Source organism: Bufo gargarizans, chromosome 4 (assembly GCF_014858855.1).
Source record: "Bufo gargarizans isolate SCDJY-AF-19 chromosome 4, ASM1485885v1, whole genome shotgun sequence".
In the NCBI taxonomy this organism is placed as follows: Eukaryota; Metazoa; Chordata; class Amphibia; order Anura; family Bufonidae; genus Bufo; species Bufo gargarizans.
The window spans coordinates 442,096,857-442,111,194 of NC_058083.1; the positions used below are offsets into that span (position 1 = coordinate 442,096,857).

Below are 14,338 nucleotides of genomic sequence, written 5' to 3' on the forward strand. Positions count from 1 at the left end.
CAAAAAAAATGTTTTAGTGTCTCCATAGTCTAAGAGCCATAGTTTTTTAAATTTTTGGGCGATTATCTTATGTAGGGTCTCATTTTTTGTGGGATGAGATGACGGTTTGATTGGCACTATTTTGGGGTGCACATGACTTTTTGATTGCTTGCTATTACACTTTTTGTGATGGAAGATGACAAAAAATGGCTTTTTTTACACCGTTTTTATTTTTATTTTTTTACGGTGGTCATCTGAGGGGTTAGGTCATGTGATATTTTTATAGAGCCGGTCAATACGGACGCGGCGATACCTAATATGTATACTTTTTTTTTATTTATGTAAGTTTTACACAATGATTTCATTTTTGAAACAAAAGAAATCATGTTTTAGTGTTTCCATAGTCTAAGAGCCATAACTTTTTCAGTTTTTGGGCGATTATCATGGGTAGAGTATGATTTTTGCGGGATGAGATAACGGTTTGATTGTTACAATTTTGGCGTAGATGCGACTTTTTTGATCACTTTTATTACCTTTTTTGGGAAGTAAGGTGGGCAAAATTCCAATTTCATCATAGTTTTTAATTTTTTATTTTTATGGCGTTCACCGTTCGGGTAAAGTAACATTACCGTTTTATACGATCAGGTCGTTACGGACGCGGCGATACCAAACATGTGTAGGGAATTTTATTTTTTTCATTTTTAATCAGTGATAAATGCCTTTTTTGATTTTTACTTTATTTTTCACTTTTTTCACTTTTTTTTTTACCCAGACCCACTTGGTTCTTGAAGATCCAGTGGGTCTGATGTCTGCATAATACAGTACAGTACAATATATATTGTACTGTACTGTATTTTACTTACACTTTGTCTGAACAGATCTATGCTTTCAGCACAGATCTGTTCAGAACCATGGACAGCAGGACGCCTGAGAAGGCGTCCTGTTGCCATGGGAACCTTCCCCGTCTGCTCAGTAGTGGCCAGAACTGCGCAGACGGGGAAGGGTAAGGACGGGGCTTGGGGGGGCTGCCTGGAAGCTCTCTCCCTCTCCATTCGGGGGACTGCAAAGGCACAGCAGCACCCCGATCGGAGAGGGAGGGAGCTCCCTCTTACTGTTAACCGTACGGACCGCTGTATGGAAAGGGTTAAACGGCTGACATCGCATCACCGATGTCAGCCGTTTATACCAGGGTGCCAGCAATGTGCTGGCACCCTGGTATACCCACTAGACGCCAATGATTACGCAATGGGAGGCGGGCGGGGGATCGCGATCCCGCCTACCGCACCGCCCGCCTCCCGCACCGCCCGCACCGCCCGCAACCCTCCCCCTGCACCTCCCACCGTGCTCGAACAACTCAGGGGTGCAGGGGGGAGGGATACAGGAAACAATTTTTAATCCTAAAGTTTCTGATCCCCGGGGTCAGGGACCGCGGGGATCAGAAACTGCAGAAATCGCAGCAAACCGCAGGTCTGAATTGACCTGCGGTTTGCCGCGATCGCGGGACCCCCCCGCGCATTTAGCCTAGGTGCCTGCTCAATGATTTGAGCAGGCGCCGGGTTCCGATCACTGCCAGCCGCACGGCAGTGATCGAAAATGCACAGGGCGTACATGTACGCCCTGTGTCCTTAAGTACCAGGGCACAAGGGCGTACCTGTACGCCCTGTGTCCTTAAGGGGGTTAAAGACTAATAAATAAAACATTAACACTCACATATTGCATATATACTTATTTATACTGCTGTACAGTACTCATATACTGTCACCAGTCAGTGACCAAACAAGGTTGTACTGCCATCAGAGAAATATATAATGTTATCTGGTATGGAAATAATGGACAACAGCAGCGGCGCCCTTAAGGGAGTAGGTTCGATCTCCTAAATATCTAAAATCAAAAGGTGCGGGAACCGCGCTCTAAATAAACAATAAATGTCAGTAACTAACTCCTGCAAATACAGAAAATTGGGAAACTCATCCAGTTATCAAAGATGGAAATTCACTGAACCAGAATGTTCATGTGTAAATAGCACAGTTCTCCTGCTACTGGTCCATAGGTAGCATACTGAGTCTCACACAACTATGACCAAGTTCCGAACCCAAATAGAAGAGGTAAATACTGCTGGAACGTGTTAGTTATGCGAGAGAGGGATCACAAACACCTCCTGCACAGATCTCGTGCTAGGTATCCAACCTCTGAATCCAAACACCGAACCTTCAAAAGGAATAAGACAGATGGTGCAATACCCTCGGTATCTTCAAAGGTAGGGAATTTATTGTACTTACAATTAATAAGTTACAAACTTGCACATAAAAAAGCCCGACCTGGGTTTCGCTGTTCGCTTCTTCAGGGGCTGCGGTATACACGCCGCTACAAACCGCGAGTAGAAGAACCCTTCCACCCCGGAACTGAAACGGACTTCCGTAATCAGTAACATGTCAATCACTTATCAAATGTCAAATATATAAAATATGCATTCAAACACACATATAATATCACATAAAAACAATCACATATAAATATAAATGTAATATAAATACACATGTATGAAATGTTTAAGAACATATATGTATAAAAATATAAAATTCCCATTAAAAAATATATGTATAAAACGGAAAAAAAGTATCATGCGGATCAAGCCATGCAGACTGCTTTAATATCCCACTCAATATTCAATCCTTGTGGCTGTAAGGTGTCCATCTCGTATATCCATTTCGCTTCTATCTTATTAATTTGTGTTGCGGGATTGCCTCCTCGCCAATATTGTTTAACCAATTCTATACCGCAAAATTTCAAACCACTAGGGTCTTTCTGATGAACTCTCTTAAAATGGGCAGAGACACTATGCGTCTCCAGACCCTTTTTGATATTTCTAATGTGCTCTGCCACCCTGACTTTGAGCTTCCTTAGAGTCCTACCTATATATTGGAGCCCACAGGGGCACTCCAACACATAGATGACTCCCTTAGTATCACAAGAAATATTTCCCTTAATTTTTAAAACAGTTGCTTTGGAGGTAGACACAATCTCTTTTATTTTTGATTTTTTCTTCTCCTCCCTTGAGCGATTTTTGCAACAGGGGCAAAAGCCGCACCATGTGAATACACTGCAGGATTTAGTTGTACTAGGGACATCCTTCACAAAAATATGTACAATACGATTCCTAACAGTGGGGGCTCTTTTGAAAATGAATGGGTTTTTTTTGGGGATGAGATCTCCAATAGTGCGGTCATTTTTCAGGACATTCCAATTCTGATATATGATCTTTCTAATCTGGGGGCAAATGGTAGAATAAGAAGTGGAAAAAGCAAATTGATATTTATCCCTCATACTTTCTATATGTTCCTTAGAATCCTTATTTTTATTTATTAATTCATCATTAACTAATTTTATTTCTTCCCTTTGCTCATATAATATTTCCTTTTCATATCCCTTTGCAATGAACTGATCTACGATAATGCTACTTTGATTCTCGTAGTCTTTAATATTGGTGCAGTTTTTTCTAATACGTTTTAGTTGGCCTTTCGGTACATTACATAACCAAGGCTTGTAATGGCAACTGCTGCTTTCTATGTACCCATTGCGGTCAGTTGGTTTAAAATAGGTTTTAGTTACGATTTTATTTTGTTCCAATCTAATTTCAAGATCAAGAAAATGGATAGCGGTTTTACTAATATCTTCCGTGAATTTTATATTCCATTCATTGGAGTTTAAACATGAAATAAAATCCAATAATCCCTCTTCAGTGCCATACCAGATGCCAATGCAGTCATCGATATATCTCTTCCAAAACCGAAGACTGCCACCCTCGGTATCTCTCTTTAGGGCAGGGGAGATGGTGAAATGCTCCCAATATGACATAAAGAGGTTGGCGAAACTGGGTGCGAATTTCGCACCCATCGCCACACCGGAGACTTGTAAAAAATAATAATCGTCATACCAAAAGTAATTATGTCCTAAGCAAAAACGTATGCAGTCCATGATAAATAATTTGTGATCCTCACTCATTCGTTCATCGCTATCCAAATAAAACCTGACCGCATCTATACCAACATTATTAGGTATTATAGTGTATAATGATGTGACATCAAGTGTCATTAGAAAGGTATTCTCTGGGACATTATCAAATGCTTTCAACAATTCCAATACATGCCCTGTATCTCTTAGACAACAATACCGCCCGTATTTTGACAACAGAGGTACGGATAGTTATGCACCTGAATACAACGGAAGGTATCAGACTGAGACAAATTATAGGTATCAGAATGAAAAATATCTTAATGAGACAAATTATGGGAAAAAAACAGCACATGGACCAAGGGGGACTGGTTCTCCTATGGTCAATAGCCAATATGAAAACCAAATTGATAAGAATAATAGGAAAGATGTACGATCTTACCCTAATGAGAGAACTGATAACAGATAAAAGGGGAAATACCGCAAACACCACAAAAGAAGGAAGAAACACCCAGAAAGAAAAAAAGGGAGGTAGAAGTAATAGGGGAGGAAAGAGACACAACAAGCCCCGATGCAAAGAAGGGCAGAGGGAATCTTTAGGTATTTATAACTTAAGTTCCCATGTTCTATCGTCTGATGAGCTGTCGGTCCTCAGTAAGGGTCTTAAGTTTGCTCCCACTTACCGGGGTAACAAGTTTGAGACCTATCTGGATCTACATCGATTCATCAGAAAACTGAACATCCGAAAATATCTCACAAAAAATCCCATCAAGAGTCCCCAAATAGACGGAACAGGGATATATACAGACCTAAGGAATAAATCTACATTTTACCCAGATAACAAAGAAAACGAATGCATTGAGGCTTTCAAACGAGGGGTTTTGAAGGGACTTGACCAAATAGATACAAGGGGCATGAAACATAATAATTTGAGCAAAAAAGAAAAAGAGTCTTTAAAAAATTTAGAACAAAACGACCAAATAATAATTAAGCCGGCTGATAAAGGGGGAGGGATAGTGGTACTAAATATAGCAGATTACAATGCTGAAATGCAGAGAATCTTGGGTGATGTAAATACATATAAGAGATTAAAAAATGATCCGGTCAGCGAATACAAGAAGCAATTAAAAACACTTCTTGATAGGGGGTTAGCTCAAGGTGTTCTTAATCAAAAAGAATATCAATATCTGAACAACTTATATCCTAAAACTCCAACCATTTACTACCTACCAAAGGTGCACAAGGATGCAGAACGCCCCCCAGGTAGACCGATAGTCTCCGGTATTGATTCCATTACCAGCCGTGTATCTGAATATATAGATATTTTTCTGCAGCGATATGTTACCACCACTCCCTATTATTTGAGAGATACAGGGCATGTATTGGAATTGTTGAAAGCATTTGATAATGTCCCAGAGAATACCTTTCTAATGACACTTGATGTCACATCATTATACACTATAATACCTAATAATGTTGGTATAGATGCGGTCAGGTTTTATTTGGATAGCGATGAACGAATGAGTGAGGATCACAAATTATTTATCATGGACTGCATACGTTTTTGCTTAGGACATAATTACTTTTGGTATGACGATTATTATTTTTTACAAGTCTCCGGTGTGGCGATGGGTGCGAAATTCGCACCCAGTTTCACTAACCTCTTTATGTCATATTGGGAGCATTTCACCATCTCCCCTGCCCTAAAGAGAGATACCGAGGGTGGCAGTCTTCGGTTTTGGAAGAGATATATCGATGACTGCATTGGCATCTGGTATGGCACTGAAGAGGGATTATTGGATTTTATTTCATGTTTAAACTCCAATGAATGGAATATAAAATTCACGGAAGATATTAGTAAAACCGCTATCCATTTTCTTGATCTTGAAATTAGATTGGAACAAAATAAAATCGTAACTAAAACCTATTTTAAACCAACTGACCGCAATGGGTACATAGAAAGCAGCAGTTGCCATTACAAGCCTTGGTTATGTAATGTACCGAAAGGCCAACTAAAACGTATTAGAAGAAACTGCACCAATATTAAAGACTACGAGAATCAAAGTAGCATTATCGTAGATCAGTTCATTGCAAAGGCATATGAAAAGGAAATATTATATGAGCAAAGGGAAGAAATAAAATTAGTTAATGATGAATTAATAAATAAAAATAAGGATTCTAAGGAACACAAATTAATAAGATAGAAGCGAAATGGATATTCGAGATGGACACCTTACAGCCACAAGGATTGAATATTGAGTGGGATATTAAAGCAGTCTGCATGGCTTGATCCGCATGATACTTTTTTTCCGTTTTATACATATATTTTTTAATGGGAATTTTATATTTTTATACATATATGTTCTTAAACATTTCATACATGTGTATTTATATTACATTTATATTTATATGTGATTGTTTTTATGTGATATTATATGTGTGTTTGAATGCATATTTTATATATTTGACATTTGATAATGTGATTGACATGTTACTGTTTCAGTTCCGGGGTGGAAGGGTTCTTCTACTCGCGGTTTGTAGCGGCGTGTATACCGCAGCCCCTGAAGAAGCGAACAGCGAAACCCGGGTCGGGCTTTTTTATGTGCAAGTTTGTAACTTATTAATTGTAAGTACAATAAATTCCCTACCTTTGAAGATCCCGAGGGTATTGCACCATCTGTCTTATTCCTTTTGAAGGTTCGGTGTTTGGATTCAGAGGTTGGATACCTAGCACGAGATCTGTGGACCAGCAGGAGGTGTTTGTGATCCCTCTTTCGCATAACTAACACGTTCCAGCAGTATTTACCTCTTCTATTTGGGTTCGGAACTTGGTCATAGTTGCGTGAGACTACCTATGGACCAGTAGCAGGAGAACTGTGCTATTTACACATGAACATTCTGGTTCAGTGAATTTCCATCTTTGATAACTGGACGAGTTTCCCAATTTTCTGTATTTGCAGGAGTTAGTTACTGACATTTATTGTACTGCCATCAGGGTGGATTTGATTTAAATCAAACTGATTTAAATCACTAGTCCGTAAAGCTGGATTTAAATCATAGATTTTCTACATAAAGACTAATTCTTGCTGGTATAACTTATAATATGCAAGTAGATGAAGATTTTTTGAATGACAACTTTTCATATTAGTTTGATTAGGTTGATTCTGTATTCATAGGTTTGTAGAAGTTAGGATTAAGGTCTTTTTCTCAACTCTGTTCATGTTATAAGATTTTTGCTGTGAAGAAGAGGCATGTGATCTCTGCTGAGTCAAATTCAGTTTTGAGAACTGCAAAAGTAAACCAAGCATCTGCGATAATATCTTGTAGGCAGAGAAACTGCCCAATAATCTTACAAAAACCCCTGGAAGAGCATGACTTTGTGAATGGATTAATGGAATTTATTTACCCAAAAAATTAAACATATACAGCCTTATTCTACATATTTAAAAAAATAATCTTTATTTCATGATGGAATAACCTTTGGATGGTAATATATTTTCCTCAAAAAGCATTTTATATAAGAAAAATCCAATTTAAATTTAAAAAAAAATCATTGATTTTTATCCACCCTGACTGCCATATGATGCACTGCGCAAGCAGCACCCCATACAGAGTACCAATAATACTGTCCCAAAGTGTCAAAATAATATTGCTGTCTAGTGCACATCATATTTACTAAGAAATACTGCCATACATTTTTCAAAAACAATATACACTGCAAAAATTATAGTTTCCTTTGCCCATATAACTATGCTTTATAGTGTTGAAATAATACTGCCACACAGTGACCAAATATAATAGAGTGACAACACATTCTTCCAAACAAACTTCAAGTAATACCACCATGTGAAGCTGACAAATTGTGGGATTTACACAGAAAAATGTTCACATCACAATATTCCATTCAGTGACAGAAATCAAATATTTAGCAAATGAGGAATGCAGGAGTTTGCAGAACTAGTCATTGTTCAGTGATTGGTACATAAAAGCTCTTTAACTGGTAATGATGACACAATGGTGTATCACTGCTAATATACAGCACACGTCTCTTGTAGGTTTTGCGGTTGCTGCTCAGGTTGATGATCACAACAGTCTTACTCACATCTATGTAAGTTATGTTCACCCTGACGGACTGGCCTACAGAGAAGGTAAATATATGCATTGGGTTATTTTTTTCTTTTGCTGTTCCAACTGCATTAGATTGCACTAGAAGGGAGCAATGGAGGACCTGTCACCACTCCTGACATGCATGTTTTAATAGCTTCATGCTTTCCCCATATAATAACAATTCTGGAGCATCTATTCCTATGTCTGGATGTTGTGTGACATTCCTACTAGAAGTTACACCGTCCCCCAACTTGTTACCACCCCTCTTTACTGCAGACTGCTAGCAAAAATGCATAACTTCTAGTAGAAATAACAGAGGAATGGCACAACATACAGACATAAGAAGAGATGCTCCAGAATTGTTAGTACGTGGGGAACACAGGAAGCTATTAAGGCTACTTTCACACCTGCGTTTAGGTGTGGATCCGTCTGGTATCTGCACAGACGGATCCGCACCTATAATGCAAACGCTTAGATCTGTTCAGAACGGATCCGTTTGCATTTTTTTTGTTCATGATAATGCAAACGGATCCGTTTTGACTTTACATTGAAAGTCAATGGGGGACGGATCCGTTTGAAAATTGAGCCATATTGTGTCAACTTCAAACGGATCCGTCCCCGCAAGCAGCGTTCAGGTGTCCGCCTGCTGAGCGGAGCGGAGGCCAAACGCTGCCAGACTGATGCATTCTGAGCGGATCCGCATCCACTCAGAATGCATTAGGGCTGGACGGATCCGTTCGGGGCCGCTTGTGAGAGCCTTGAAACGGAACTCACAAGCGGAGCCCCGAACTCTAGTGTGAAAGTTGCCTAAAACAGACATGTCAGGAGAGGTGACATGTCCTCTTTAATTTTGCTAGATGTTTATCTTACAACAAGATCAAATTTATTTTACCTATCATATATCTATCTATTATATATCTCTATTTATCATTTATCCATATCTATCTATCTGATAGATATCTGTCTGTATACATTCATCCAAATTCAATTTGCTGCTACATGTGTTAAAAGGAACCTGTCACCATGAAAATGCACCATTTTCTGCAGGCGGCATGTTATAGAGCAGGAGGAGCTGAGCAGACTGATATGCAGCTTTATGGAAAAATATTCAGTATAACCTGTATTTTATTCATTTCAATTCCTGCTCATTCTGGGCTCTGAAGTCCAGGAGGCGGTCCTATCAGTGATTGACAGCTGTCCGTGTACACAATAATAGATGGAAGGCTGTCAATCACTGATAGGACCTTCTTCTCGACTTCAAAGCTCAGAATGAGCAGGAATTTAAAGGAATAAATGAAAGTTTTGCTGAATCGATTTCCATAAAACTATATATTAATTTGCTCAGCTCCTCCTGCTCTATAAAATGCTAACCTCAGATTAGGGTCAATGCCTGTATTGCAGACCATAAATGGCGGTTCTGCAATATACAGGTGAATCATGGATGTGGACCCATTGACTAGGATAGGTCCGCAATCCTCAAGATGTGACTTGGTGCAGAGCATAAGCACAGATCGGAAAGCCCACGGAAGCGCTTCCATGGACCTATTGGTTCATGCCTCCGCACCACAAAAGATAGGACATGTTCTATTTTTTCCCGTATATTGCAGATCTCGGACCCATTCTAGTTAATGGGTATACACTTCAATATGGGATTCACACGTGGTCCACAGTCCGGGCATGGACGGCTTACGTTTGTGTGAATGTACCCTAACACTGCATTTCATGTTGGCGGGTTTCCTCATCGGCCGCAGATTTGTGCCTATGACAGTGGCTGACCTGTTTCATGTGTACTTGGCAGCTGAAGGCATCTGTGTTGGGCCCATGTTCATATGTGCCTACATTGCTGAGAAAAATTATGTTTTAAAATATGCAAATAAGCCTCTAGGAGCAACAGGGGCGTTACCATTACACCTAGATGCTTTGCTCTCTCTGCAACTGCAGCACCCTCTGTCCTTTGACAGGGCATGGCAGTAAAAACTTCATCATACCTAGCCCTGTCCATCAAAGTGAACATGTCCTTTCTAGCTGTCAAATCTTTTGCATCTGTCACAAATGTTTTAGATATTCACTTCTAGTACTAATCATTATCCCCATGACTGTAGCTTGTAGCGGGTATTGCTAGAGAAGCAGTCTGCAAATTTTATGCTAAAGATTGGTTATGGACAGGATAGGGACGGTGTAAAATGGAAACTTCATTGATGTGTGTGGTATGAGTTACTTGATTCTGTCATCTGGACGCTGGTAAAGTTGGAGGATCAGCAGTCTGTCAGCACATCCCCTCTGCCTACTCTCCTGCTCCAGTCTGCCAGGCCAGCTGATGGAGGGAGTCTGCCTTAGGCCTCTTTCACACAACCGTATGGCTTTTTCAGTGTTTTGCGGTCCGTTTTTCACAGATCCGTTGTTACGTTATTTTTGTTTCCGTTGTGTTTCTATTTCTGTTCCGTTTTTCCGTTCTTCCATATGGCATATACAGTAATTAAATAGAAAAAATTGGGCTGGGCATAACATTTTCAATAGATGTTTCCGCAAAAACGGAACAGATACGGAAGACACACAAATGCATTTCTGTATGTGTTCTGTTTTTTTTGCGGACCCACTGCCTTGAATGGAGCCACGGAACGTGATTTGCGGGCAGTATGACGTGTTCTATCTTTCAACTGAGCGGAAATACGGAGTACATTAAGTTTTTTTTGCGGAACCATTGAAATTAATGGTTCCGTATACGGGCCGTATACACAACGTAAGAAAACAGCCCGTAAATGGAAAAACGGTCGTGTGAAAGAGGCCTTAACTTGATATGCAAACAGTAGTATATGCAGACTGATTCTTTAGCGATCCCCGTTACACGCTACTGTAATAGCTCACTCTGAGGGGATGTGGCTTAGCAGGAAAAGGAGTCTTACCAAAATGGGGGTCTAACTTAAGATTTGACAACAAGCACCAATATTGCTACAAAATTTGGTGCAAAACAAGCCAACAACAGGCCTCTTTTACACGGGCGTCCTGGATTTGCTCCGAATGCGTCGCGTGTGCATTGCGGGAAACCCGCGCGACTAGGCATGCAATTGCAATCATTTTTTGCTGCGATTGCATTCCGATGTTCAGTTTTTTCCACGTGAGTGCAATGCGTTTTGCACGCACGTGAGAAAAAACTGAATGTGGTACCAATACCCGAACCCGGACTTCTTGACTGAAGTTCGGGTTTGGGTTAGGTGTTCTATTCATTTTATTATTTTCCCTTCTAACATGGTTATAAAGGAAAATAATAGCATTGTTAATACTGAATGCTTACTAAAATGTGCCTTGAGGTGTTAAAAAATAAGTATTAACTCACCTTATCCATTTGATCGCGCAGCCGGCATGGTCTTCTATCTTCATTCAGCAGCACCTGCGATTACGTCATCAAAGGTGCTTTGGCCGGTGCTTTGTGCAGAATTTATTTTGTTTTTTTAACCCCTTAAGCAACATTTTAGTAAGCATTCTGTATTCAGAATCTTATTATTTTCCTTTATAACCATGTTATAAGGATAAATAATAGAGTAAATTGACTTTTATCAATTTACTAACATCGTCTCCTAGCAACCATGCGTGAAAATCGCATTGCATCCGCACTTGCTTGCGGATGCTATGCGATTTTCACACATCCCCATTCATTTCTGTGGGGCCTGCGTTGCGTGAAAAACGCAGAATATTGAACATGCTGCAATTTTCACGCAACGCACAAGTGATGCGTGAAAATCACCGCTCATCTGCACAGCCCCATGGAAGTGAATGGGTCCGGATTCAGTGCGGGTGCACTGTGAAAGGGGCCTTAGACTGCCTGTCTGAGCTTATGCTGCCTACATTTTAGACAGGAATAGTAAATCTGCCTCCAGTCCTGACCAACATATCTTACATGTCTCTTTCTTAGGTCTTCGCACAAAGAATGAAATTCTCTTTATTAATGGAGAATCGGTTACAGACCTTGACCTAAGGAAAATGGAGTTTTTATTCTCTGAGAGGAGTGTCTTGCTGTCGTTGAGGTCTTGCCACGCTGATGTCAAACCATCACTAACCTCACCCTGGCAAGAAAATTACATGTTCAAAGATCAGATGAGACCTGTACCTCCAATGAACCAGTCACAGCTCCTAGAAGAATTCCTGAATACTTTCCGTAGGAATTCAATGAAAGGTAAGGCAAATGTATACACATATTATTGGAGAGTACTCTCTGATTCTATTGTCCAGGTCAATGCAAAGAAATATTTAGGTGTTTTCCATCTTCAGGGTCCTTTCGACCAGACCCTCCACCCCCACTTGGTCGAACCTATGGTGAGAAGCATAACTATCTGCCCTCTGCACTGGGTCCCGATTTCTTCGCTCACCCACTGCTCACCCAGAGTTCCAGTACCCCTCCAGCCATTTGGGGGGGGGGGTGTGTCTGCCCAAAAGGAAGATGGAAAAACCTTTTTAACCTCATGTTAAAGCACCCTGCACACAAATGTGTGCTTCCCGTTGCCGTAATGCGGATCCGCAATACACGGGTGCTGTTCTGTGGGCATTCTGCATCACGGATGGGGACCCATTCACTTGATCCACAGATGCGGAACAGAAGCACAGAACCCTACGGAAGCACTACGGAGTGTGTCCGTGGGGTTTTGTCCCGCACTTCCGTTCTGCAAAAAGATAGAACCAGTCCTATCTTTTTGCGGAACGACCGGATCGTGGACCCATTAAAGTGAATCGGTCCACGATCCGCTGCAGCTGCCCCACGGACTGTGTTCGTGCATTGCGGCCCGCAGCATGACCACGAGGTGCACATGTTCGTGTGCAGGGGGCCTAAGGCCTCTTTCACACTTGTGTTGTCCGGATCCGGCGTGTACTCCACTTGCCGGAATTACACGCCGGATCCGGAAAAACGCAAGTGTACTGAAAGCATTTGAAGACGGATCCGTCTTCAAAATGCGTTCAGTGTTACTATGGCAGCCAGGCCGCTATTAAAGTCCTGGTTGCCATAGTAGGAGCGGGGGAGCGGTATACTTACAGTCCGCGCGGCTCCCGGGGCGCTCCAGAGTGACGTCAGAGCGCCCCATGCGCATGGATGACGTGCCATGCAATCACGTGATCCATGCGCTTGGGGCGCCCTGACGTCACTCTGGAGCCGCACGGACGGTAAGTATGCCGCTCCCCACTACACTTTACTATGGCTGCCAGGACTTTAGCGTCCCGGCAGCCATGGTAACCATTGAGAAAAAGCTAAACGTTGGATCCGGCAATGCGCCGAAACGACGTTTAGCTTAAGGCCGGATCCGGATCAATGCCTTTCAATGGGCATTCATTCCGGATCCGGCCTTGCGGCAAGTGTTCCGGATTTTGGGCCGGAGCAAAAAGCGCAGCATACTGCAGTATTTTCTCCGGCCAAAAAACGTTCCGGTCCGGAACTCAAGACATCCTGATGCATCCTGAACGGATTTCACTCCATTCAGAATGCATTAGGATAATCCTGATCAGGATTCTTCCGGCATAGAGCCCCGACGACGGAACTCTATGCCGGAAGACAAGAACGCAGGTGTGAAAGAGCCCTAAGTAAAACAAGTGAATAAGTAAAACATGCATTTATTTAACCATTTGTGCCCTCTTCTATGGCTAATAATGACTGCATATGTGTCTTCTTCTGACATGTCTGTATGTCTAAGTACTTGTATTTCCTATGAAAATCTGGAGCATCTCTTCTTATAAATAAATGGACAACTGGGTTTTACCGTTTACCTTCTCAAAAAAGGAGTGTCCCTACACCGTATGACTCTATTAGCACTGATCGGGAAACAGCCCAAATGGTAACACTAAAAACAGGCAGATCAGACAACAGGTCTTCTCCTGATAAATGGCCAGTTGTAATGCATATAAGGTTCAGAAATTGTTTATGACTTACCTTTATAGGTGGTGATGCTGTAAAAATTGTTACTGGCAGCATGATTGGTTAATAGCGCGCCCATTGGTAGCAGTCTGGATGGGGTTATCCCTTTATCCCTTCAGCAGACATATGTAGACCAAGTGGATATGAGCTGTTCCTGTGGCATATAGAACAATGCCTCTTCTCAGGAATGGGCAACGCTTGTGACCTAAAAACAAAACCGTGGCAATAAAAATGTGACAAAAGCTGGGATAAAACCAGCTCAGGTAGATAGATGAGGTTTCAGCATGTGCAGAAATGACTGCATCACCTATGGGCTATGACTCTGTACTACATTTTCCATTATCTGAGAAGATGCATTTCACTTCAGTAAAGCTAGTCTATCAGCACTGACTAAAACACTGACAG

The 14,338-nt window shown here is 41.3% G+C and overlaps 1 protein-coding gene across 5 annotated transcripts in view; it reads left to right on the top strand.

Annotated features, from left to right (window-relative positions):
• The window catches only part of TIAM2 (TIAM Rac1 associated GEF 2), a 441,154-nt gene that overhangs the window by 323,847 nt on the left and 102,969 nt on the right, over positions 1–14,338 (top strand). For all 5 annotated transcript variants that reach the window (XM_044289376.1, XM_044289380.1, XM_044289379.1 and 2 more), the window contains 2 exons: positions 7,986–8,078; positions 11,948–12,208. In XM_044289376.1, coding sequence (XP_044145311.1) covers positions 7,986–8,078; positions 11,948–12,208 — 354 coding nt within the window. The remainder of the gene's footprint in view (positions 1–7,985; positions 8,079–11,947; positions 12,209–14,338) is intronic.